The following is a 25932-nucleotide window of genomic DNA, read 5'->3' as shown; positions in this document are numbered from 1 at the left end:
GAGCACTGGGATCCCCTGTATGGAGTTACTGGGAGCACTGGGATCCCGTTATGGAGTTACTGGGAGCACTGGGATCCCCGTTATGGAGTTACTGGGAGCACTGGGATCCCGTTATGGAGTTACTGGGAGCACTGGCATCCCGTTATGGAGTTACTGGGAGCACTGGGATCCCCGTTATGGAGTTACTGGGAGCACTGGGATCCCTGTACGGAGTTACTGGGAGCACTGGGATCCCCTGTACGGAGTTACTGGGAGCACTGGGATCCCCTGTATGGAGTTACTGGGAGCACTGGGATCCCTGTACGGAGTTACTGGGAGCACTGGGATCCCGTTATGGAGTTACTGGGAGCACTGGGATCCCTGTACGGAGTTACTGGGAGCACTGGGATCCCTGTACGGAGTTACTGGGAGCACTGGGATCCCCTGTATGGAGTTACTGGGAGCACTGGGATCCCTGTACGGAGTTACTGGGAGCACTGGGATCCCGTTATGGAGTTACTGGGAGCACTGGGATCCCCGTTATGGAGTTACTGGGAGCACTGGGATCCCTGTACGGAGTTACTGGGAGCACTGGGATCCCCGATATGGAGTTACTGGGAGCACTGGGATCCCGTTATGGAGTTACTGGGAGCACTGGGATCCCCTGTATGGAGTTACTGGGAGCACTGGGATCCCCGATATGGAGTTACTGGGAGCACTGGGATCCCCTGTACGGAGTTACTGGGAGCACTGGGATCCCCGATATGGAGTTACTGGGAGCACTGGGATCCCGTTATGGAGTTACTGGGAGCACTGGGATCCCCGTTATGGAGTTACTGGGAGCACTGGGATCCCTGTACGGAGTTACTGGGAGCACTGGGATCCCCGATATGGAGTTACTGGGAGCACTGGGATCCCGTTATGGAGTTACTGGGAGCACTGGGAGCCGATCCCAATTCCCAGTTCCCTGTCCCGGTCTCTTCCCGCTTTTCCAGGGCCCTTCCCGGGGTCCATTCCCGGCTCCTCTCCTGTCCCTCTGCCCCTGGCTCCAGAGCGGATTTTCCCTGGATTTTCCATGGATTTTCCATGGACTTTCCTTGGATTTTCCATGGATTTTCCCTGGATTTTCCATGGATTTTCCATGGATTTTCCGTGGATTTTCCATGGATTTTCCATGGATTTTCCGTGGATTTTCCCTTGATTTTTCGTGGATTTTCCCTGGATTTTCCATGGATTTTCCGTGGATTTTCCATGGATTTTCCCTGGATTTTCCGTGGATTTTCCACGGATTTTCCGTGGATTTTCCACGGATTTTAGAGCCGCCTCCATCAGGCTCTGCTGTGCCTGCAGCTCCGGGCCATTCCCGCCCATATTCCGGCTTTTCCGTGGCTGGGAACAGCCGATCCCATGGGAATGGGGTGGGATTTCGGGCCCTTCCCAACCCCAAGCGTTCCAGGATTCCAGGTGGGAGCAGGAGGCTTCCCAAAGTGTGGGATCGGCTCCCTAAAATCCACCCTGCCCGAACAATTCACCCTAAATCCTCTTCCCATCCTAAATTCACCCTAAAATCCTCTTCCCATCCTAAAGGTCCCTAAAATCCTCTTCCCATCCTAAAGATCCCTAAAATCCTCCTTCTGTCCCCAAAATTTAAAAAAAAAAACCAAAACAAACAAAAACTCCCTAAAATCCTGTTCCCGTTCCAAGAATCCCGAAAATCTTCTCCCTAAAATCCTTCTCCCGTCCCTCAAAAAATCCTCCCTCAAATCCTTCTCCCGTCCCAAGGATTCCTAAAATCCTCTTCCTGTCCCAAAAAAACCTTCTCCTAATCCGAACCCTAACCCTCTGCCCGTGGCTCCAGAGAGGATTTTCCACGGATTTTCCCTGGATTTTTCCTGGATTTTTCCTGGATTTTCCATGGATTTTCCCTGGATTTTCCCTGGATTTTCCTTGGATTTTCCATGGATTTTCCATGGATTTTCCACAGATTTTCCCTGGACTTTCCCTGGATTTTCCATGGATTTTCCATGGATTTTCCACGGATTTTCCACGGATTTTCCCTGGACTTTCCCTGGATTTTCGAGCCGCCTCCGTCAGGCTCTGCTGTGCCTGCAGCTCCAGGCGGGAGCTCCCTGGCATTCCCGCTCATCCCATCCCTTCCTGTGATCCCAGGAGTGGGCAAACACTGGGATTAAACTGGGAATCGCTGGGATAAACCAGGGAATCGCTGGGATGAAGCAGGGAATCGCTGGGATAAACCAGGGAATCGCTGGGGTAAACCTGGGAAACTCTGGGATGAACCAGGAATTGCTGGGATAAACACAAGAATCAGCGGGATAAAGCCGGAAATTGCTGGGATAAACCTGGGAATTGCTGGGATAAACTGGGATAAACCTGGGAATCACTGGGATAAACTGGGAATCACTGGGATAAACTGGGAATCACTGGGATGAATCGGGAATCACCGTTTTTTTGGGGAGCCCCACACGTGATGTCGTCATTCCCAGTGTGGATCCCAAATCCCAGTCCCCATTCCCTGAATCCCTACAGGATTCATTCCCGAATTCCCAGTCCCCATTCCCTGAATCCCCACGGGATTCATTCCCGAATTCCCAGTCCCCATTCCCTGAATCCCTACAGGATTCATTCCCGAATTCCCAGTCCCCATTCCCTGAATCCCTACAGGATTCATCCCTGAATTCCCAGTCCCCATTCCCCGAATCCCCACGGGATTCATTCCCAATTCCCAGGACACAATTCCCTGCCTCTCCCTGCTCCTCGGAGTGGAACAAACAGAATTTTCACCTGGATAAACTCGGGAATCTCCACTTTTCCAGGAAATCCCGCACGGGCATTTCGTCATTCCCAGCCCAAATCCCGGTGACACCATTCCCTCCATCCCAGCCCCAATCTCGGGCCATCATTCCCTGCGGGATTCATTCCTGAATCCCGGGTCCCCATTCCCTTCATCCCCGCGACATTCCCGAATCCCGGGACACAATTCCCCGCATCCCTGCGGGATTCATTCCCGAACCCCAGGCCACCTTTCCCGCTATCCCAGTCCCCGTTCCCTGCATCCCAAACCCTCCCGGCCTCACCATTTTCCTCTGGGCTGCTGAGACCGAAGGTCCCGATCCCGAGAGCCCCCATTCCCAAATCCCAGTGCCCATTCCCAGTATCCCGGACCCCATTCCCTGCATCCCAAACCCTCCCAAACTCGCCATTCGCTGCTGGTTGCTGAGGCAGGTGCGGATCTGCCGGGGCTGGGCACCCCGCGATTCCCAAATCCCAAATCCCAATCCCCATTCCCTCTTTCCCTGCAGCATTCCCGCTATCCCAGACCCCAGTGTCCCCATTATTCCCGGTATTCCCGACAGCACCACTCAGCAATTTCCCGCTGGTTGCTGAGGCAGAAGGTGCGGAAATGCCGGGGCTGGGCACCCCGCGATTCCCAAATCCCAAATCCCCATTCCCAGTATCCTGCTCCCCAGTATTCCCGCTATCCCGCACCCCACTATTCCCATTATTCCCATTATTCCCACTATTCCCGTTATCCCCGCTACTCCTGGCATCGCCGCTCACCGTTTTGCGCTGGTTGCTGAGGCAGAAGGTGCAGATCTGCCGGGGCTGGGCGCATCCCGGGATTCCCAAATCCCAAATCCCGCTATCCCGCACCCCATTCCCGCTATCCCGCACCCCACTATTCCCGCTCTCCCCACTATTCCCGTTATCCCCGTTATTCCCGGCATCGCTGCTCACCATTCTGCGCTGGTTGCTGAGGCAGAAGGTGCAGATCTGCCGGGGCTGGGCACATCCCGGGATTCCCAAATCCCAAATCCCGCTATCCTGGACCCCATTCCCACTATCCCGCACCCCACTATTCCCACTCTCCCCACTATTCCCGCTATCCCCGGCATCGCCGCTCACCATTCTGCGCTGGTTGCTGAGGCAGAAGGTGCAGATCTGCCGGGGCTGCTGGCTGCTCTCGCTCTCCCGGCCGGTGGGGGACGCGGCCCCGGCCGTGCAGAACGCGGCCGCCGCCGCCGCCGCCGCCGCCGCCGCCGCCGCCGAGGCCGGCGCTGCCGCCCCGTGGCACGGCTGCCCGCCGCCGCCCGCCTCGCCCAGCAGCAGCACGTTGCCCAGGTGCGAGATGTAGCTGGAGGCGAGGCGCAGCGTCTCGATCTTGGAGAGTTTCCTGTCGGCCGGCTCGGTGGGGATGAGCGTGCGCAGCGCCGTGAACGCCGTGTTCACCGAGTTGGTGCGGTCCCGCTCGCGGGCGTTCGCCGTGTGCCGCTGCCGCGGCTCCCGCGCCAGCCTCCCGCGGCTCTTGCCGGGCCGCCGCTTGCCGCCCTTGATGCCGAACGCGTCGGCCTCCAGGTGGAAGGGCTTCTCCTCGGAGCCCGAGCTCTCGCTGTTCTCCTCGTCCTCGGACAGCGCGCTGATCTCGGGGTACAGGAAGCGCCCCGGCGCCGAGCGCAGCATGGCGAAGGACATGGCTGGGAACGCCGCCGGAGGAGCCGCGGGAGCGCTCAGCTCCGGCCGCTCATGGCTCTCGCCGATCCGCCTGAGGGGCTTTTATCCCGCTTCTGTCCCCGGTTTTGGGGTTTTTGTCCCGCTTTTATCCCGCTTTTATGCCGCTTTTTAGGGCTTCTATCGCGCTCTCTGAGGTCTCGTCCGGGTTCTATCCCGGTGGCCGCGGGGTTTGTTCGCGGGTTTATCCCGGGTTTGCGGGTTTTTAGCCCGGTTTGGCGGTGTTGGGAGGGGGGGGGGGGTTTATCCCGGTTTATTCCCGGTTTTCGGGCTCGCCGCCGCTCCCGGCGCACGTGCGCATCCTCCGGGAGCCGCGGGCTGGAATTGCGGGATTTTATAGCGGCGGGAATGGGCGGCCCGGCCCCTCCTCCGGGCCCGGCTTCCTTGGAAAAGGAGCCTTTGGAAAGGGGAGCCCCAGGCCCGGCCTACCTGAGCTCACCCTCCAGGCCGGGTTTAACCCCTTCGCCGCATGCCCGGGCACCTCGCCGCTCCTTTCCCTCGCTTTTCCTGTCGCCCCCCCAACCTGTTTTCCCCAGAAATTCCCTTTGCTCCCAACCCCAAAGCTCACCGGAGCTGCCATGGGGGCAGCTCTCGGATCCCTCTGGAATTCCCCACACCCGGGATTCGCCGCTCCTTTCCCGGTTTTCCCCAGAAATTCCCTTTGCTCCCAACCCCAAGGTTCACCGGAGCTGCCATGGGGGGCTCTGGGATCCCTCTGGAATTCCGGGAGCGCCCGGAGCCGAGGGAATTCGCTCAGCTCTGGGACCCCTCTGGAATTCCGGGAGCGCCCGGAGCCGAGGGAATTCGCTCAGCTCTGGGACCCCTCTGGAATTCCGGGAGCGCCCGGAGCCGAGGGAATTCGCTCAGCTCTGGGATCCCTCTGGAATTCCGGGAGCGCCCGGAGCCGAGGGAATTCGCTGCCCGCCCCCCCCAGGACATTCCCGGTGATCCCGAGATCCCCGAGGGTTCCCGGAGGATTTTCCATGCAGGGATGGATTCCGGCTGGGAATTGGGATTTATCCCGGCCCCTTCCCATTCCCGCTGCTCCCGGGGCGGGAGGGAATTTGGGAATTAACCCTTGAGGAGCCGCCGCTGGGATTTGTTGGAATTCCCTGCCCGGGGAGAAGAGCCAGGAGGGAACTGGGGCACGGGGATTCCAGAGGTGTCAGGTGTCGTTCCCTGTCCCATTCCCGGTGTCCCAGGGATGGAGCAGCCCTGGATTCTCCGGGAATTCCATCCCATAATCCCAGTATTCCATGGGAAGCCATTCCCTGGGTGCTGTCCCTCCAGCCCTCCCATCCCAAACCCCTCCCCAGCTCTCCCAAAAAAAAACCCCTGGAAAAGGCCCTGGAAGGGGCTCCGGCATCCCCCGGGATTTCCCTGCTTCCCCGGCCAGGATTCCCGGGAGGAATCCCCGGAGTATCCCGAGCCGGGAATTCCCCCAGCTCCAAGCTGCCTTATCCCACCCCTCCCAACTCCAGCAATCCCCGAGGAAATCCAGCATTTCCACCTGGAAAAACACCCCGGGAATTGCCCGTTTTTCCTGCAGTTTTTCCTGCAGTTTTTCCTGCGTTTTTCCTGCAATTTTTCCTGCAGTTTTCCCTGCAGTTTTTCCTGCAGTTTTTCCTGCAGTTTTTCCTGCAATTTTTCCTGCGTTTTTCCTGCAGTTTTTCCTGCAGTTTTCCCCGAGCTTTCCCCCCCCGCTTTTGCAGCGGCGCCTCCCAGGAGCTCCGCGCGGGAGGTTCATTCCCGGCCGGAGCGCGGCACCTTCCGTGCGCTCCCGCACTTAATCCCTGTCTCGGCAGCTTCCGAAACCCAACCTCTGTCATCCCCCCGCCGGCCCTCTGGAAGCTCCCGGAGCCATCTGCTTTCGTTTAGCGCCGGGAGCGATCCTGATCCCGGCCCCGGCACCTTCCAGCCGCCACAATTCCCGGGAAAAGGCCGGAGCGGATCCCGCGGAGCCCGGCCCGGCTCCGGTGGGGAACGATCCCCCCCGGGGGGCAGAGAGGAGGGGGATCCGAGCTGAGATGGGGGTGCGGGGAGTCCTGAAATCCGTGGGATCGCGGCCAAAACCTGCGGGATCCCGGCCAAAACCTGCCTGTGGGGTTGTGGCCAAAGTCTGTGGAGTCGCGGCCAAAATCCGCGGAACTGCGGCCAAAAATCTGTGGGAATGCAGCCAGGGATGTGGAGATGGACCTGGGCAGAGGCTGGGGGCACAGGGAGTCCCAAAATCCGTGGAATTGCAGCCAAAAATCTGTGGGAATGCAGCCAGGGATGTGGAGATGGACCTGGGCAGAGAGGCTGGGGGCACAGGGAGTCCCAAAATCCGTGGAATTGCAGCCAGAATCCATGGGATCATGGCCAAAATCCATGGAATCGCAGCCAAAATCCATGGAATTGCAGCCAGAATCCAGGGAATCACAAGCAGGGAGAAGGAGATGATCGGGGCCACAGGGAGTCCCAAAATCCATGGGATTGCACCCAAAATCCATGGGATCACAGCCAGCAGTGGGGGCACAGGGAATTCTGCCCTTTCCCACCCCTGGATCCCTTGGAATTCTGCCCTTTCCCACCCCTGGATCCCTTGGAATTCTGCCCTTTCTCACCTCTGGATCCCTTGGAATCCTGCCCCTTTGCCTGATTCTGATCCCTTTTCCTGCGGATATTTTCTGGGAAGGATCCCTTTTCCTGCGGATATTTTCTGGGAATGATCCCTTTTCCTGCAGATAATTTCAGGGAAGAATCCCTTTTCCTGCTGCCAGGAACGTGTGGCAGGAATGCCCAGGGCCATTCCAAGGAAAACTTCTTTAGGAAGCATCTCCAAGGATTCCCTGGAATTCCCTCACCCTTTCCCCCAAGGATTCCCTGGAATTCCCTCACCTCTTTCCCCCAAGAATTCCCTGGAATTCCCTCACCTCTTTCTCCAAGGATTCCCTGGAATTCCCTCACCTCTTTCTCCAAGGATTCCCTGGAATTCCCTCACCTCTTTCCCCCAAGGATTCCCTGGAATTCCCTCACCTCTTTCCCCCAAGGATTCCCTGGAATTCCCTCACCTCTTTCCCCCAAGGATTCCCTGGAATTCCCTCACCTCTTTCTCCAAGGATTCCCTGGAATTCCCTGCCCTCCCCTCACCCTTTTCCCGGTGTTTTCCCCCTCCAGGACATCCGGAACACGGTGGGGAACATTCCCATGGAGTGGTACCAGGATTTCCCGCACGTCGGCTACGACCTGGACGGGAAGAAGATCTACAAACCCCTGAGGAGCAAGGACGAGCTGGACCTGTTCCTGGAGAAGATGGAAAACCCGGAATACTGGTGAGGAATTCCTGGAAAAAAACCTTGGGATGGGCGGGAGGTGCCCCACGGGATGGGGGATGAGCCTTAAAACCCCAGAGTGTTCCGTGGTCCCCTGGATGTGCTCCGCACGTGGGGTTCGTGTGGGGTTCCCAAAATCCCCGGAATTCAGGGTCCTGGAGCCTTCCTGAGGCTTTTCCAGGGTGATTCCGGATATGTGGGGATTTGGGATCGGCACGGAGCCTCCCTCCCTCCCATCCATCCTCAGCTGCATCCTGGAAAATCCCTTCTGCATCCCGGGAAATTCCCTCTGCATTCCAGGGATCCCTCTGCATTCCGGGAATCCCTCTGCATTCCAGGGATCCCTCTGCATTCCAGGGATCCCTGTGCATTCCGGGAATCCCTCTGCATTCCCAGGGATCCCTCTGCATTCCAGGGATCCCTCTGCATTCCCAGGATCCCTCTGCATTCCGGGAATCCCTCTGCATTCCCAGGGATCCCTCTGCATTCCCAGTCCCATATCTCAGGATCCTGGTGTCCATCCCTCTCCCACATCCCCGTGTCTCACATCCCTGTGTCCATCCCTGTGTCCACACATCCGTGTGTCCATCCTAGTGTCTCCATCCCGGTGTCCATCCCGGTGTCCATCCCGGGATTCTGATGCCCATATCCTGGTGTCCATCCCGGTGTCCATCCCGGGATTCTGATGCCCATATCCTGGTGTCCATCCCGGTGTCCATCCCTGTCTCACATCCCTGTGTCCATCCTGGTGTCCATCCCACGATTCCGGTGTCCATATCCCTGTGTCCGTCCTGGTGTCTCACATCCCCGTGTCCATCCCGGGATTCCGGTGTCCACATCCCAGTGTCCACATCCCAGTGTCCCCCATCCCAGTGTCCCCCATCCCAGTGTCCATCCTGGTGTCCATCCCGGTGTCCATCCTGGTGTCCATCCCTGTGTCCACACATCCCAGTGTCCATCCCAGTGTCCATCCCAATGTTCATCCTGGTGTCTGTCTTGGTGTCCATCCTGGTGTCCATCCCTGTGTCCCACATCCTGGTGTCCATCCCAGGATTCTGGTGTCCATATCCCTGTGTCCATCCCCGTGTCCATCCTGCTGTCCATCCCTGTGTCCCACATCCCAGAGTCCACCCTGGGAATCCGATGCCCATATCCCTGTGTCCATCTCTGTGTCCATCCCAGTGTCCATCCCGGTGTCCATCCCAGTGTCCATCCCAGTGTCCATCCCTGTGTCCCCCATGGCAGTGTCTATCCCAGTGTCCCCCATCCTGGTGTCCCACATCCTCGTGTCCATCCCTGTCCCACATTCCCGTGTCCATATCTCCATGTCCCACATCCTGGTGTCCATCCCAGTGTCCACATCCCGGTATCCCCCATGGCGGTGTCCATCCTGGGATTCTGGTGTCCATATCCCCATGTCCCACATCCTGGTGTCCATATCCCAGTGTCCACATCCCGGTATCCCCCATGGCGGTGTCCATCCTGGGATTCTGGTGTCCATATCCCAGTGTCCATCCTGGTGTCCATATCCCAGTGTCCACATCCCGGTATCCCCCATGGCAGTGTCCATCCTGGGATTCTGGTGTCCATATCCTGGTGTCCATCCTGGTGTCCATATCTTGGTGTCCATCCCCATATCCCACACCCCGATGTCCATCCTAGTGTCCATCCCAGGGTTCCGATGCCCATATCCCCGTGTCCATCCCGGTGTCCATCCTGGTGTCCATCCCAGGGTTCCGATGCCCATATCCCCGTGTCCATCCTGGGATTCCAGTGCCCATATCCCCGTGTCCATCCCCGTGTCCATCCCGGTGTCCATCCTGGTGTCCATCCCAGGGTTCCGATGCCCATATCCCCGTGTCCATCCTGGGATTCCAGTGCCCACATCCCAGTGTCCATCCTGGTGTCCATCCTGGTGTCCATCCCAGGATTCCGATGCCCATATCCCCGTGTCCATCCTGGGATTCCAGTGCCCATATCCCAGTGTCCATCCTGGTGTCCATCCCTGTCCCACATCCTGGCGTCCATATCCCCATGTCCCACATCCCAGTGTCCATCCTGGTGTCCACACATCCCTGTGTCCATCCCTGCGTACATCCCGGGATTCCGATGCCCATATCCCCGTGTCCCACATCCCCCAGTGTCCCCCATGGCAGTGTCCATATCCCAATGTCCATCCTGCTGTCCCACATCCCAGTGTCCATCCCCATATCCCACACCCCGATGTCCATCCTGGTGTCCATCCCAGGATTCCGATGCCCATATCCCCGTGTCCATCCTGGGATTCCAATGCCCATATCCCCGTGTCCATCCCAGTGTCCATCCTGGTGTCCATCCTCGTGTCCATCCCAGGGTTCCGATGCCCATATCCCCGTGTCCATCCCGGTGTCCATCCTGGTGTCCATCCCAGGGTTCCGATGCCCATATCCCCGTGTCCATCCTGGGATTCCAATGCCCACATCCCAGTGTCCATCCCGGTGTCCATCCCGGTGTCCATCCCAGGATTCCGATGCCCATATCCCAGTGTCCATCCCCATGTCCCACATCCCCCGGTGTCCCTCATGGCACTGTCCATATCCCAATGTCCATCCTGGTGTCCCACATCCCAGTGTCCATCCTGGTGTCCATCCCGGGATTCCGGTGTCCATATCCTGGTGTCATCCATATCCCGCTGTGTCCCCCATATCCCGCTGTGTCCCCCATATCCCCTGCTGTGTCCGTCCCCCCCCCATGCTGCCGTGTCGGTGTGTCCACGTGTCGGTGTGTCTGTCCGGTGCCAGGCGCACGGTTCAGGACCGTCAGACGGGTGCGGAGGTGGCTCTGTCGGAGGAGCAGCTGGAGCTGGTGCAGCGCCTGCAGCGGGGCCACTTCGGGGACCTCAACTTCGACCCCTACGAGGTGAGGGGGGACAGACGTGACGCCCGCCCAGCCCCGGGAGCGCGGGAATGAATGCGGGATGGGAGGGACCGGGGCTGGGATTCCCAGAGGGAATGGGGCGGAATTCCCGCCGGGAACGCCCCTGGGGGAGGGCCCAGGGCTGGAATTCCCGCTGGGAATGTGAGGGGTGAGGCCCCAGGGCTGGAATTCCTGCTGGGAATGCGTGAGGGGAGAGGTCTCGGGGCTGCTGGAATTCCCACCGGGAATGCTGAAAGGCGAAGTGCCAAGGGCGGAATTCCCACTGGGAATGTGGGGAGGGGAGGCCCCAGGGATGGAATTCCCACTGGGAATGTGGGAGGGGAAGTCCCAAGGCTGGAATTCCCATTGGGAATGTGGTAGGGGAGGCCCCAGGGATGGAATTCCTACCAGGAATACTGAAAGGGGAAGTGCCAGGGGCAAAATTCCCATTGGGAATGTGGGAGGGGAGGCCCCAGGGCTGGAATTCCCACAGGGAATGCCCGTGGGGAGGTGCCAGGGCTGGAATTCCCACCAGGAATACTGAAAGGGGAAGTGCCAAGGGCGGAATTCCCACTGGGAATGTGGGGGGTGAGGCCCCAGGGATGGAATTCCCACCGGGAATGCTGAAAGGGGAGGTCCTGAGGCTGGAATTCCCGTTGGGAATGCCCAAGGTGAGGCTCCAGGGCTGTAATTCCCGTTGGGAATGCTGGAAGAGGAGGCTCCAGGGCTGTAATTCCCGTTGGGAATGCGGGCCGGGGGCTGAGCGTTCCCGTTTTTCCAGCCGTCCGTGGATTTCTTCACTCACGAGGTGCGGATCCACCCGGTGACCAACCGGCCCGAGGACAAACGGAGCTTCATCCCCTCCCTGGTGGAGAAGGAAAAGGTGGGAGAGAGCCCGGAATTCCGGGGGGAGAGCCCCGGAGTGGGAAAGCTGAGGAGGGTGGGAAGATCCAGGTGGGATCAGGAGATTGGGAAGGTCCTGGTGGGATGGGAAAGGATGGAAAAGTTAAGGAGAATGGAAAGATCCGGGTAGGATGAGAAGGTTGGAAAGATCCAGGTGGGATGAGGAGGGTGGAAAGATCCAGGTGGGATGAGGAGGGTGGAAAGATCCAGGTGGGATCAGGAGATTGGGAAGATCCTGGTGGGATGGGGAGGATGGAAAAGTTAAGGAGAAGGGAAAGATCCGGGTAGGATGAGAAGGTTGGAAAGATCCAGGTGGGATGAGGAGGGTGGAAAGATCCAGGTGGGATGGGGAGATTGGGAAGATCCTGGTGGGATGGGGAGGGTGGAAAAGGATGAAGAGGATGGAGAGATCCCGGTGGGATGGGAGAGGATGGAAAAGTCAAGGAGAAGGGAAAGATCCAGGTAGGATGACAAGGTTGGAAAGATCCAGGTGGGATCAGGAGATTGGGAAGATCTTGGTGGGATGGGGAGGATGGAAAAGTTAAGGAGAATGGAAAGATCCGGGTGAGATGAAGAGGTTGGAGAAGTCCTGGTGGGATCAGGAGATTGGGAAGATCCCGGTGGGATGGGGGAGGATGGAAAGATCCACATGGGAAGAGAAGGATGGAAAGATCCTGGTGGGATGAGGAGGGTGGAAAAGGATGAAGAGGATGGAAAGATCCCAATGGGATGGGGAGGTTGGAAAGATCCTGGTGGGATGGGAGAGGATGGAAAAGTTAAGGAGAAGGGAAAGATCCAGGTAGGATGAGAAGGGTGGAAAGATCCAGGTGGGATCAGGAGATTGGGAAGATCCTGGTGGGATGGGGAGGATGGAAAGGTCCAGGTGGGATGGGGAAAGTGGAAAAGGATGATGAGGAGGTTGGAAAGATCCTGGTGGGATGGGAGAGGGTGGAAATGTTAAGGAGAAGGGAAAGATCCAGGTAGGATGAAGAGGTTGGAGAAGTCCAGGTGGGATGGGGAGGATGGATAAGCTCCAGGGGGATGAGGAGACTGAGAAGATCTGGGTGAGATGAGGGGATCGGGAAGGTCCCGGCGGGATGGGGATGGTGGGAAAATCCAGGCGGGATGGAGGCGGAGGAGCTGAGGAGGTTGGGAGGATCCCAGCGGGATGGGGAGGGTGGAGAAGTTGAAGGGATTGGGAGGATCCCAGTGGGTGGCGGATGAGAAGATTGGAAGGTCCTGGTGGGATGGGGAGGGTGGGAAACTGAGGAGGTTGGGAAGATCCCAGTGGGAAGATCCTGGTGGGATGAGAAGGTTGGAAAAATCCAGGTGGGATGGGGAGGATGGAAAAGCCCCGGTGGGATCAGGAGATTGGAAAAAATCCGGATGGGATGAGGAGGAGGAGGGAAAAGCTGAGAAGGGTGGGAAGATCCCAATGGATCAGAAGATTGGAAACACCCAGGTGGGATGAGGAGGATGGAAAGATCCAGATGGGATCAGGAGATTGGAAAGATCCAGATGGGATCGGGAGGATCCGTGGAAAGCTGAGGAGGGTGGAAAAGCTCCAGTGGGATGGGGAGGATGGGAAAAATCCCAGTGGGATGGGGAGGATGGAAAGATCCAGATGGGATGGAGAGGATGGAAACACCCAGGTGGGATGAGGAGGATGGAAAGATCCAGGCGGGATCAGGAGGATCCGTGGAAAGCTGAGGAGGATCCAGATGGGATGGGGAGGATGGAAAGATCCAGCTGGGATGAGGAGATCCCAAAGATCCAGGCGGGATCAGGAGGATCCATGGAAAGCTGGGGAGGGTCCAGATGGGATCAGGAGATCCCAAAGATCCAGGCGGGATCAGGAGAATCCGTGGAAAGCTGGGGAGGATCCAGCTGGGATGAGGAGATCCCAAAGATCCAGGCGGGATCAGGAGAATCCGTGGAAAGCTGGGGAGGCTGGAAAAGCTCCGGTGGGACGAGGAGGACGGAAAACTCCCCCCCGGGCCTCTCCCCAAATCCCGGGGATGCTCCGCAGGTCTCCAAGCTGGTCCACGCCATCAAGATGGGCTGGATCCAGCCCCGGAAGCCCAAGGAGAGCGCTCCCACTTTCTACGACCTGTGGGCGCGCGAGGACCCCAACTCGGTGCTGGGCCGGCACAAGATGCACGTGCCCGCTCCCAAAATGCCGCTGCCGGGACACGCCGAGTCCTACAACCCGCCCCCGGAATTCCTGCTCAGCCCCGAGGAGGTGGGAACGCACGCCGGGAATGCCGGGAACGCCGGGAGATCCCGCGGGGACGCTCCACGGAGGGGATCCGGGGGGATCGCAGTTGTTGGGTTTGGAAGGGTTTCTCCCTGGGAATTTGTGTGGGTGTTTCATCCCTGGGAGGAGTTTTGGGAATTGTCGCCGCCCATGGAGTGGGATCAGCTCGGAATTCCCACCCGGGGCATTCCTGGATCCTGTGGAATGGAGGGAGTTTTCCCTGGGAATTCGTGTGGGTGTTTCATCCCTGGGAGGAGTTTTGGGAATTGTCGCCGCCCATGGAGTGGGATCAGCTCGGAATTCCCACCCGGGGCATTCCAGGATCCTGTGGAATGGAGGGAGATTTGGGGTCACTCCCCAGGGATTGGGGTGTCCCTGGATAAGTGGGAGAGGCCCTGGAGTGGGATTTGAATCCAGAGGGGATGGATGGGGGGAAAACGGGCAGGGAAATCCCAGAGGGAAAAGCTCCAGTGGGATGAGGATGGGAAGCTCCCAATGGGATGAGGAGGACGGGGAATCCTGGCCAAGGAGCTGCCGGCGGGAGCGACCCTGACCCTTGGGAATGGCTCCTCCTGAGCCCAGGGCGTCCCATCCCATCCCCATCATCCCCATTATCCCATTATCCCATCCCCATTATCCCATTATCCCATCCCCATCATCCCATTCCCATTATCCCATTATCCCATTCCCATTATCCCATCCCCATTATCCCATTATCCCATTCCCACTTTTCCCATCCTCATTATCCTATTATCCCATTCCCATTATCCCATCCCCATTCCCATTATCCTATTCCCATTTCCATTCCCATTATGCCATTATCCCCTCCCCATCCCTCTTCCCATTCCCCATCCCCATCATCCCATTCCCATTATCCTATCCCATTGTCCCATTCCCATTATCCTATTCCCATTATCCCATCCCCATTCCCATTCCCATTATCCCATTCCCATTATCCCATTATCCCATTCCCATTATCCTATCCCATTGTCCCATTCCCATTATCCTATTCCCATTATCCCATCCCCATTCCCATTCCCCATTCCCATTCCCATTATCCCATCCCCATTATCCCATTTTCCCCTCCCCATTCCCATTTCCCCATTCCCCATCCCCATTCCCCATTCCCATTTTTCCCATCCCCATTATCCCATCATCCCATCCCCATTATCCCATTTTTCCCATTTCCATTATCCCATCCCCATTCCCATTCCCCATCCCCATTCCCCATTCCCCATCCCCATTATCCCATCCCCGTTATCCCATTGTCCCAGTATCCCATTCCCATTATCCCATTATCTCATCCCCATTATCCCATTCCCATTATCCCATTTTCCCCATCCCCATTACCCTCTCCCTCCCGCCATTCCCTCTGACCCTGCCCCGCCATCCCCATCCCGTGCTCCCCCATGCTGCCTGGGGAGCGGCCTCTCCCCATTCCCCCATTCCCCCATTCCCGCATTCCCGCATTCCCGCATTCCCGCCCCATTCCCACACCGTCCCCGCGTTCCCGGCAGGAGCTGGCCTGGCAGCAGCAGGATCCGTCGGAGCGGCGCCCGAGCTTCCTGCCGCGGCGCTTCCCGAGCCTGCGCGCCGTGCCCGCCTACCCGCGCTTCATCCACGAGCGCTTCGAGCGCTGCCTCGACCTCTACCTCTGCCCCCGCCAGCGCAGGATGAGGGTGCGCGCCCCCTGATCCCACCCAAAAACAAACACCCCAAAAACACCCAAAAACCACCCAGGGAACGCGGGAAGCGCCCGCTCCCACCCCGGGAATTCCCGGCCGGAGGGGGCGGCTGGGATCGCTGTGGTGCCCGTCCCCGCAGGTCAACGTGGATCCCGAGGATCTCATTCCCAAGCTGCCCAGGCCGAGGGACCTGCAGCCCTTCCCCACCACACAGGCTCTGGTGAGGGGCTCGGTCGGGAACGCTCCCCTGGAATTCGGTGGGACTCTGGGATCTGGGGCCTTGGGAAGCTCGGGGCAGGGACTGAGGCTGAGGATTCCTGGGAGAAGCTGGGAAAAGGGGCCGATCCCGGCGGGAATTCCTGTGGGAAATGCTCCCGGGGATCCGTGGAAAACGGGGCTGGGGAGGATCCCCCTGTGCCGGGATTTTCGGGAATGGCTCCGGAAAACTTCCCGGGAGCAGCTGAGGGATCTGGGGGGGCTCATCCCAGAGAAAAGCGGGATTGAAGGGATCCAGGGGGATCCAGGGCACGATCTGCTCCCAGGAAACAGGGACAAAGCCAAGGAATGGCCTCGGGATGGGATTTTTGGGAATGTTCCCCTGGAATTTGGGGAAAACAGGGATTTGGTGGGTTCATGGCTGGGATTGGGAATGGGGGAATTCCCGGGAGCAGCTGAGGGAGCTGGGGGGCTCATCCCAGAGAAAAGCAGGATTGAAGGGATCCAAGAGGATCCGGGGCGGGATCTGCTCCCAGGAATCAGGGACAGGACCAAGGGAATGGCCTCAGGTTGGGATTTTTGGGAATATTCTCCAGGAAAGGGCTGGAATCCCCATTCCTTGGGATTCCCATCCCTGTGGATGTGGGATGGGGCGGCCTTGGCCGTGCTCCCTCCAGATCCCAAATTCCTCCTCCTCCCTTCCCGAGGATTCCGGAGCAGCTCCTGGAGGTTCCCATGGAGCTCCTGGGATCTGGGATTCTCCCTCATTCCCAGTTTTTCCCCAGGTTTACCGCGGCCACTCCAGCCTGGTGCGGACCCTGAGCGTCTCCCCCAGCGGGCAGTGGTTGGTGTCAGGTACGGATCCGCCCCTGGATTGGGAATTCCCGGGATGAATCCCACGGATCCACGGCCCAGCTCCACCCGGAGCTGCTCCGGGGCCAGGGTTGGGATCGGGGCTTTTCCCACTGCAAGATCCCAACCCCGGCTCTGGGGGAGGATCCCGGGATTGGCCCCGCCCTGCGGCGCCTCTGGAATGCTCTGGAGCTTTGCCAGCGGCTCTGGGGTCCCAATCCCATTCCCGTTATCCCAATCCCATTATCCTACTGCCATTATCCCATTCCCATTATTCCATTCCCATGATCCCATCCCCATTCCCTTTCTCATTTCCATCCCATTATCCCATTTGCATCCCCATTCCCATTATCCCAGTATCCCATTCCTAATCTCAATCCTAATCCCATTCCTGTTATCCCATTATCCCATTGCCATTATCCCATTCCCATCCCATTCCCATCCCATTCCCATTGTCCCATTCCCATTATTCCAATTGCATTCCTATCCCCATTCCCATCCCTATTCCTGGGAATCCCATTCACATTATCCCATCCCCATTCCCATTATCCCATTATTCCCAATCCCATCCCCATTCCCCAGAATCCCATCCCCATTCCCATAATTCCAATTCCGTTCCCATCTCCATTCCCATCCCTATTCCTGGGAATCTCATTCCCGTTATTCCCATCCCCATTATCCCATTCCCATTATCCCATTCCCATCCCCACTCCCAATCCAATTATCCCCTTATCTCAATCCCAGTTCCATTCCCATTATCCCGTTATCCCATCCCCATTATCCCTTCCCCATTATCCCGTAATCTCAATCCCAATCCCGTTATCCCCATTATCCCACTGTCCTGCTATCCCGCTGTTATCCCGTTGCTGTTATCCCGTTGTTGCTGTTATCCCGTTGCTATCCCATTGTTGTAATCCCATTGCTATCCCGCTGTTATCCCGTTGCTGTTATCCCGTTGTTGCTGTTATCCCGCTGTTGCTGTTGCTATCCCGTTGTTGTTGTTGCTGTTATCCCATTGCTATCCCGCTGTTGTTGTTGTTGCTGTCATCCCGTTGTTGCTGTTGCTGTCATCCCGTTGTTGTTGTTGCTGCTATCCCGTTGTTGTTGCTGTTATCCCATTGTTGCTATCCCGTTGTTGCTGTTGCTGTTATCCCATTGTTGTTGCTGTTATCCCATTGTTACCCCGTTGTTGCTGTTATCCCGCTGTTGTTGCTGTTATCCCGCTGTTGTTGTTGCTGTTATCCCATTGCTATCCCACTGTTGTTGTTGTTGTTGCTGTTGTTGCTATCTCGCTGTTGCTGTTATCCCATTGTTATCCCATTGTTGCTATTATCCCATTGTTGCTGTTGCTGTTGTCCCGTTGTTGTTGTTGTTGCTATTATCCCATTGTTGCTGTTGCCGTTATCCCATTGTTGCTGTTGCTGTTGCTGTTGCTGTTATCCCATTGTTGTTGTTGTTGTTGCTGTTGTTGTTGCTGTTATCCCTTTGTTGTTGTTGTTGTTGTTGCTGTTGCTGTTATCCCATTGTTGTTGTTGTTGTTGTTGTTGTTGTTGCTGTTATCCCATTGTTGTTGTTGTTGTTGTTGCTGTTGCTGTTATCCCATTGTTGTTGCTGTTGTTGTTGTTGTTGCTGTTGCTATTATCCCATTGTTGTTGTTGCTGTTGCTGTTGTTGCTGTTGCCGTTATCCCATTGTTGTTGCTGTTGTTGCTGTTATCCCATTGTTGTTGCTGTTGCTGTTGTTGTTGCTGTTGCTGTTGCCGTTATCCCATTGTTGTTGCTGCTGTTGCTGTTATCCCGTTGTTGTTGCTGTTGTTGCTGTTGCTGTTGCTGTTATCCCATTGTTGCTGTTGTTGCTGTTATCCCATTGTTGTTGCTGTTGCTGTTGTTGTTGTTGCTGTTGCTGTTATCCCATTGTTGTTGCTGCTGTTGCTGTTATCCCGTTGTTGTTGTTGTTGTTGTTGCTGTTGCTGTTATCCCATTGTTGTTGCTGTTGTTGCTGTTGCTGTTGCTGTTGCCGTTATCCCATTGTTGTTGTTGTTGTTGTTGTTGCTGTTGCCGTTATCCCATTGTTGTTGTTGTTGTTGTTGTTGTTGCTGTTGCCGTTATCCCATTGTTGTTGCTGTTGTTGCTGTTATCCCGTTGTTGTTGCTGTTGTTGTTGCTGTTGCCGTTATCCCATTGTTGTTGCTGTTGTTGCTGTTATCCCGTTGTTGTTGCTGTTGTTGTTGCTGTTGCCGTTATCCCATTGTTGTTGTTGTTGTTGTTGTTGTTGCTGTTGCCGTTATCCCATTGTTGTTGCTGTTGTTGCTGTTATCCCGTTGTTGTTGCTGTTGCTGTTGCTGTTGCCGTTATCCCATTGTTGTTGCTGCTGTTGCTGTTATCCCGTTGTTGTTGCTGTTGTTGTTGCTGTTGCTGTTGCCGTTATCCCATTGTTGTTACTGTTGTTGCTGTTATCCCATTGTTGTTGCTGTTGTTGCTGTTGTTGTTGCTGTTGCCGTTATCCCATTGTTGTTGTTGTTGTTGTTGTTGCTGTTGCCGTTATCCCATTGTTGTTGTTGTTGTTGTTGTTGTTGCTGTTGCCGTTATCCCATTGTTGTTGCTGTTGTTGTTGTTGCTGTTATCCCATTGTTGTTGTTGTTGTTGTTGTTGTTGCTGTTGCTGTTATCCCATTGTTGTTGCTGTTGTTGCTGTTATCCCATTGTTGTTACTGTTGTTGTTGTTGTTGCTGTTGCTGTTATCCCATTGTTGTTGCTGTTGTTGCTGTTATCCCGTTGTTGTTGTTGTTGCTGTTGCTGTTGCTGTTATCCCATTGTTGTTGCTGTTGCTGTTGTTGTTGCTGTTGCTGTTATCCCGTTGTTGCTGTTATCCCGTTGTTGCTGTTATCCCATTGTTGTTGCTGTTGCCGTTATCCCATTGTTGTTGCTGTTGCGCGGCGCAGGCTCTGACGATGGCTCCGTGCGGTTTTGGGAGGTGAGCACCGCGCGCTGCCTCCGCACGCTCCCGCTCGGCTCCGTGGTCAAGAGCGTGGCCTGGAACCCCAACCCCAGCATCTGCCTGGTGGCCGTGGCCGTGTGAGTGCCCCGGGATCATCCCCACATTCCCAAATTTCCCTGGAACCCCAACCCCAGCATCTGCCTGGTGGCCGTGGCTGTGTGAGTGCCCCTGGGATCATCCCACATTCCCAGATTGCCCTGGAACCCCAACCCCAGCATCTGCCTGGTGGCCGTGGCCGTGTGAGTGCCCCGGGATCATCCCCACATTCCCAGATTGCCCCGGGATCATCCCCACATTCCCAAATTTCCCTGGAACCCCAACCCCAGCATCTGCCTGGTGGCCGTGGCCGTGTGAGTGCCCCGGGATCATCCCCACATTCCCAGATTGCCCCGGGATCATCCCCACATTCCCAGATTGCCCTGGAACCCCAACCCCAGCATCTGCCTGGTGGCCATGTGAGTTCCCAGGGATCATTCCCAAGGATTATTCCCAGATTTCCTTGATCCCAGAGGATTCCCCCTGATACCAGAAGATTCCCCCTAATCCCAGAGGATTCCCTCTGATCCCAGAGGATCCCCCCTGATCCCAGAGGATTCCCTTATCCTGGGTTTCCCGTTCCCAGGGATGAGCAGGTGCTCCTGGGGAGGGTTCCTTGATCCCAGAGGATCCCCCCTGATCCCAGAGGATTCCCCCTGATCCCAGATTTCCCGTTCCCAGGGATGAGCAGGTGCTCCTGGGGAGGGTTCCTTGATCCCAGAGGATTCCCCCTGATCCCAGAGGATTCCCTTATCCCGGGTTTCCCGTTCCCAGGGATGAGCAGGTGCTCCTGGGGAGGGTTCCTTGATCCCAGAGGATCCCCCCTGATCCCAGGGGATCCCCGCTGATCCCGGGTTTCCCGTTCCCAGGGATGAGCAGGTGCTCCTGGTGAATCCGGGCCTCGGGGACCGGCTGCTGGTGGCAGCCACGGATCAGCTCCTGGATTCCTGGGAAGCTCCGGAGGAGGAGCGGATCCAGCCCGTCCGGTGGGTCCCGGCCAGCCCCGAGGAGCGCGGCAAGGGGATCCGGCTGCTGGTGCAGCACAGCAAGGTGGGATCCACGGCATTCCCGGGATCCGGCTGGGATCGGCGTTCCCGGGATCCGGGTGGGATCCACGGCATTCCCGGGATCCAGCTGGGATCGGCGTTCCCGGGATCCGGGTGGGATCCACGGCATTCCCGGGATCCGGCTGGGATCGGCGTTCCCGGGATCCGGGTGGGATCGGCGTTCCTGGGATCCAAGTGGGATCGGCATTCCCGGGATCCAAGTGGGATCGGTGTTCTTGGCATCTGGCTGGGATCGGCATTCCCGGGATCCGTGTGGGATCAGCATTCCTGGGATCCGGCTGGGATCAGCATTCCCAGGATCCAGCTGGGATTGGCGTTCCCGGGATCTGAGTGGGATCAGTGTTCTTGGGATCTGGGTGGGATCAGCATTCCCAGGATCCAAGTGGGATCAGTGTTCTTGGGATCTGGGTGGGATCGGCATTCCCAGGATCCAAGTGGGATCAGTGTTCTTGGGATCTGGGTGGGATCGGCATTCCCAGGATCTGGGTGGGTTCGGTGTTCCCGGGATTTGGGGGGGATCGGCATTCCCAGGATCTGGATGAGATTGGCATTCCCGGGATCTGGGTGGGATCGGCGTTCCTGGGATCTGGGTAGGATCAGCATTCCCAGGATCTGGGTAGGATCAACATTCCCAGGGTTTGGGTAGGATCGGCATTCCGGGGATCTGGATGAGATCGGCATTCCCGGGATCTGGGTGGGACCAGCATTCCCAGGGTTTGGGTGGGCTCAACATTCCCAGGATCCAGCTGGGATCGGGGTTCCTGGGGTTTACGTAGGACTGGCATTCCCAGGATCTGGCTGGGATCGGCATTCCCGGGATTTGTGGATCATCCCCAGCCCAGGATCCAGGGAGGGGCCTCGTTCCCACAGCTGCATCTCAAGGGACACAATTCCAAGGGGATCCTTGTTCCCTGTTCCACATCCCGAGGGAAGGATCCCAAAACGGATCCTTGTTCCCAGCTCCGCGTCCCGAGGGATCCCTTCCCGTTCCCAGGAATCCCTGGCAGTGCTGGAGCCTTTCCCCAGCCCCATTTTCCAGGAAATCCCGGGAACATTTCCCGGAGCCGCAGGAATTCCAGCTGGGATCGGCCCCTTTTCCCGGCTTCTCCCGGGAATCCTCGGCCTCAGCCCCTGCCCTGCTTCCCAAGGCCCCAAATCCCTGTTTGCCCACAATGCCAGGGGAATATTCCCAAAATTCCCAACCTGAGGCCGTTCCCTGGTCCTGTCCCTGTTCCCTGGGAGCAGATCCCGCCCTGGATCCCTTCAATCCCGATTTTCTCTGGGATGAGCCCCCCCAGCTCCCTCAGCTGCTCCTGGGAATTGCCCCAGTCCCAATCCCAGTCTCGTTCCCAATCCCAATCCCATTCCCAATCTCATTCCCAGTCCCAATCCCGTTCCTGTTCCCATCCCTGGACCCACCAACCAAACTCTCCCCCTCTCCCCTTCCCTGATCCCGCTGTTCCCACCCTGGGGAGCTCCAGGATGATCCAGAGGGTCGGGATTTTGGGATCTCACCTGGATCCCGTTCCCATTCCCACCCCAAGAAGCTCTGGGATGATCCAGAAGATCGGGATCTTGGGATCTCACCCAGGTCCCATTCCTGTTCTCATCCCCATCCCATTCCCAATCCCAATCCCATTCCCATCCCATTCCCAGCTGGTGACGCAGGTGACGTGGCACAGCCAGGGCGATTCCCAGGCCTCCATGGTGATCCAGAGGGTCGGGATTTTGGGGTCTCACCCGGATCCCTTTCCCATTCCCACCTTGAGGAACTCTGGGATGATCCAGAGGGTCAGAATCTCAGGATCTCACCCAGATCCCGATCCCATTCCCATTCCTATTCCCAGCCGGTGACACAGGTGATACGCCACGGCCAGGGCGATTCCTGGGCCTTGGTGGTGATCCAGAGGGTCGGGATTTTGGGATCTGACCTGGATCCCATTCCCATCCCATTCCCAGCCGGTGACACAGGTGACGTGGCACAGCAAGGGCGATTCCTGTGCCCCAGTGGTGATCCAGAGGGTCGGGATTTTGGGATCTCACCCGGATCCCTTTCCCATTCCCATCCCATCCCATTCCCAGCTGGTGACGCAGGTGACGTGGCACGGCCTGGGTGATTCCTGTGCCCTGGTGGTGATCCAGAGGGTCGGGATTTTGGGATCTCACCCGGATCCCTTTCCCATTCCTGTTCCCATCCCATTCCCAGCCGGTGGTGCAGGTGACGTGGCACGGCAAGGGCGACTACTGGGCCTCGGTGGTGCGGAACCCCGGCAGCCGGCAGGTGCTGATCCACCAGAGCAGCCGGCGCTGGAGCCAGGATCCCTTCCGGAAGAGCCCCGGCATGATCCAGTGCGTGCAGTTCCACCCGCTCCGGCCCTACTTCCTGGTGGCCTCGCAGCGCTCCGTGCGCGTCTACAACCTGCTGCGCCAGGAGCTCGCCAAGAAGCTGCAGAGCAACTGCCAGTGGATCTCCAGCATGGCCGTGCACCCCGGAGGTGCGGGGTGGCCCCGGGAGCCCAGGGGATCCCCCCGGGCCGGGCCCGTCCCGCTCACCCCGGGGCTCTTCCCTCCCCAGGGGACAACGTCATCTGCGGCAGCTACGACAGCAAGGTGGCCTGGTTCGACCTCGACCTGTCCACGCGCCCCTACCGCCTGCTGCGGTGAGTCCCGGCCCATCCCTGCGCATCCCGGCGGATCCCTGAGGATCCCTGGCGTCCCCTGGGGTCCCCTGGGGTCCCTGCGGGTCCCTGTGGATCCCTGGCATCCCTGCGGGTCCCTGGCATCCCCTGGTGTCCCCTGGTATCCCCTGGCATCCCTTTGGGTCCCTGGCATCCCCTGTGGATCCCCTGCGGTCCCCCTGGCATCCCTGAGGATCCCTGAGGGTCCCTGGGGTCCCCTGGCATCCCCTTGGGTCCCTGGCATCCCTGCGGATCCCTGTCATCCCCTGGTGTCCCCTGGGATCCCCTGGCATCCCCTGGGGTCCCTGTGGATCCCCTGGCGTCCCCTGGGGTCCCCTGGGGTCCCCTGGCATCCCTGAGGATCCCTGTGGATCCCTGGCATCCCTGGGGTCCCCTGGGGTCCCTGGCATCCCCTGGCATCCCCTGAGGATCCCGTCATCCTCTGGGGTCCCCTGGGGTCCCTGGCATCCCCTGAGGTCCCTGGCATCCCCTGGGGTCCCTGGCATCCCTGCGGATCCCTGAGGATCCCTGGGGTCCCCTGTCGTCCCTGGGATCCCCTGGGATCCCCCAGGGTCCCTGGCGTCCCTGGGATCCCCTGGGGTCCCCTGGGGTCCCCTGGCATCCCCTGAGGATCCCTGCGGATCCCCTGGCATCCCCTGAGGATCCCTGAGGATCTCTGGGGTCCCCTGGGGTCCCTGGGATCCCCTGGGGTCCCTGGCATCCCTGCGGATGGATCCCTGAGGATCCCTGGCATCCCCTGGGGTCCCGGGAGCGTTCCCAGCTCTCCATGGGAGCTGCAAACCCCGGCTCGTCCCAGGTTTTTGTTCATCCCATTTTCTGGGCTCTGATTCCCGTTTTTCCTGGGGTCTATCCCGGGGTTTTTCCCAGTGCTGATTCCTGTTTTTCACGGTGTTTTTCCCAGTGCTGATTCCTGTTTTCCCAGTGTTTATCCTGGTGCCGATTCCCGTTCTTCCCAGTGTTTTTCCTGGTTTTTCCTGGTGTTTATCCCAGTGCCAATTCCTGGTTTTTCCGCTGCCAATCCCCGTTTTTCCTATTATTTTCCCTGTCCCGATTCCCGTTTATCCCACTGCTGATTCCTGTTTTTCCCATTGCTTTTCCATGTTCTGATTCCCAGTTTTCCTGGTGTTTATCCCCATGCTGATTCCCATTTTCCCTGGTGTTTATTCCGGTGCCAATTCCCATTTTCCCGGTGTTTTTCCCGGTGCTGATTCCTGTTTTGCTGGTGTTTATCCCATTGCTGATTCCCGTTTTTCCCTTTTTCCCTGTTCTGATTCCTGTTTTTCCTGCTGCTAATTCCCGTTTTTCCCGTTGTTTTTCCTGTTGCCGATTCCCATTTTCCCGGTGTTTTTCCCGGTGCCAATTCCCATTTTCCCCGGTGTTTTTCCCAGTGCTAATTCCTGTTCTTTGCCGTTGCCGACTCCTGTTTTTCCTGGTGTTTTTCCTGGTGCTGATTCCCGTGTTTTCCCGGCTCCGATTCCCATTTTCCCCTGTGTTTTTCCCTGCTGTGATTCCCCTTTTCCCCGGTGTTTTTCCCGTTGCCGATTCCCATTTTTCCCTGCTGTGATTCCCATTTTCCCCGGTGTTTTTCCCGGTGTTTTTCCCATTGCCGATTCCCGTTTTTCCCTGCTGTGATTCCCATTTTCCCCGGTGTTTTTCCCATTGCTGATTCCCATTTTTCCCTGCTCTAATTCCTGTTTTTCCCCGGTGTTTTTCCCAGGGCTAATTCCCATTTTCCCCAGTGTTTTTCCTGGTGCCAATTCCTGTTTTTCCTGGGTGCTTTTCCCGGTGCCAATTCCCGGGTGTTTTCCCCATTGCCGATCCCCGGGTGTTTTTCCCGTTGCCGATTCCCGTTTTTCCCGGGTGTTTTTCCTGGTGCTGATTCCCGGGTGTTTTCCCCGGTGCCGATTCCCGGGTGTTTTTCCCTGCTCTGATTCCTGTTTTCCCCAGTGTTTTTCCCTGCTCTGATTCCCGTTTTTCCCGGGTGTTTTCCCTGGTGCCGATTCCCGGGTGTTTTCCCCGTTGCCGATCCCCGGGTGTTTTCCCCGTTGCCGATTCCCGTTTTTCCCCGGTGTTTTCCCCGTTGCCGATTCCCGGGTGTTTTCCCCGTTGCCGATCCCCGGGTGTTTTCCCGTTGCCGATTCCCGTGTGTTTTCCCGGGTGTTTTTCCCTGCTCCGATCCCCGGGTGTTTTCCCCGTTGCCGATTCCCGTTTTTCCCGGGTGTTTTTCCCGTTGCCGATCCCCGGATGTTTTTCCCGTTGCCGATTCCCGTTTTTCCCGGGTGTTTTTCCCTGCTCCGATCCCCGGGTGTTTTCCCCGTTGCCGATTCCCGTGTGTTTTCCCGGGTGTTTTCCCCGTTGCCGATTCCCGTTTTTCCCGGGTGTTTTTCCCCGTTGCCGATCCCCGTGTGTTTTCCCGGGTGTTTTCCCCATTGCCGATACCCGGGTGTTTTCCCCATTGCCGATCCCCGGGTGTTTTCCTGTTGCCGATTCCCGTTTTTCCTGGGTGTT

The 25932-nt window shown here is 57.6% G+C and overlaps 1 protein-coding gene across 2 annotated transcripts in view; it reads left to right on the top strand.

Annotated features, from left to right (window-relative positions):
• The window catches only part of BOP1 (BOP1 ribosomal biogenesis factor), a 107899-nt gene that overhangs the window by 76791 nt on the left and 5176 nt on the right, over nucleotides 1–25932 (top strand). For both annotated transcript variants that reach the window (XM_066571314.1, XM_066571313.1), the window contains exons 4-14: nucleotides 7666–7820; nucleotides 10601–10718; nucleotides 11497–11598; nucleotides 13648–13860; nucleotides 15393–15554; nucleotides 15700–15780; nucleotides 16562–16631; nucleotides 19567–19699; nucleotides 20528–20708; nucleotides 22932–23220; nucleotides 23301–23385. In XM_066571314.1, coding sequence (XP_066427411.1) covers nucleotides 7666–7820; nucleotides 10601–10718; nucleotides 11497–11598; nucleotides 13648–13860; nucleotides 15393–15554; nucleotides 15700–15780; nucleotides 16562–16631; nucleotides 19567–19699; nucleotides 20528–20708; nucleotides 22932–23220; nucleotides 23301–23385 — 1589 coding nt within the window. The remainder of the gene's footprint in view (nucleotides 1–7665; nucleotides 7821–10600; nucleotides 10719–11496; nucleotides 11599–13647; nucleotides 13861–15392; nucleotides 15555–15699; nucleotides 15781–16561; nucleotides 16632–19566; nucleotides 19700–20527; nucleotides 20709–22931; nucleotides 23221–23300; nucleotides 23386–25932) is intronic.

Source organism: Molothrus aeneus, unplaced genomic scaffold, assembly GCF_037042795.1.
Source record: "Molothrus aeneus isolate 106 unplaced genomic scaffold, BPBGC_Maene_1.0 scaffold_43, whole genome shotgun sequence".
NCBI classification, from domain to species: domain Eukaryota; kingdom Metazoa; phylum Chordata; class Aves; order Passeriformes; family Icteridae; genus Molothrus; species Molothrus aeneus.
Note: the sequence above shows the minus strand (reverse complement) of the source record. Positions and strands in the feature narration are given on the sequence as shown.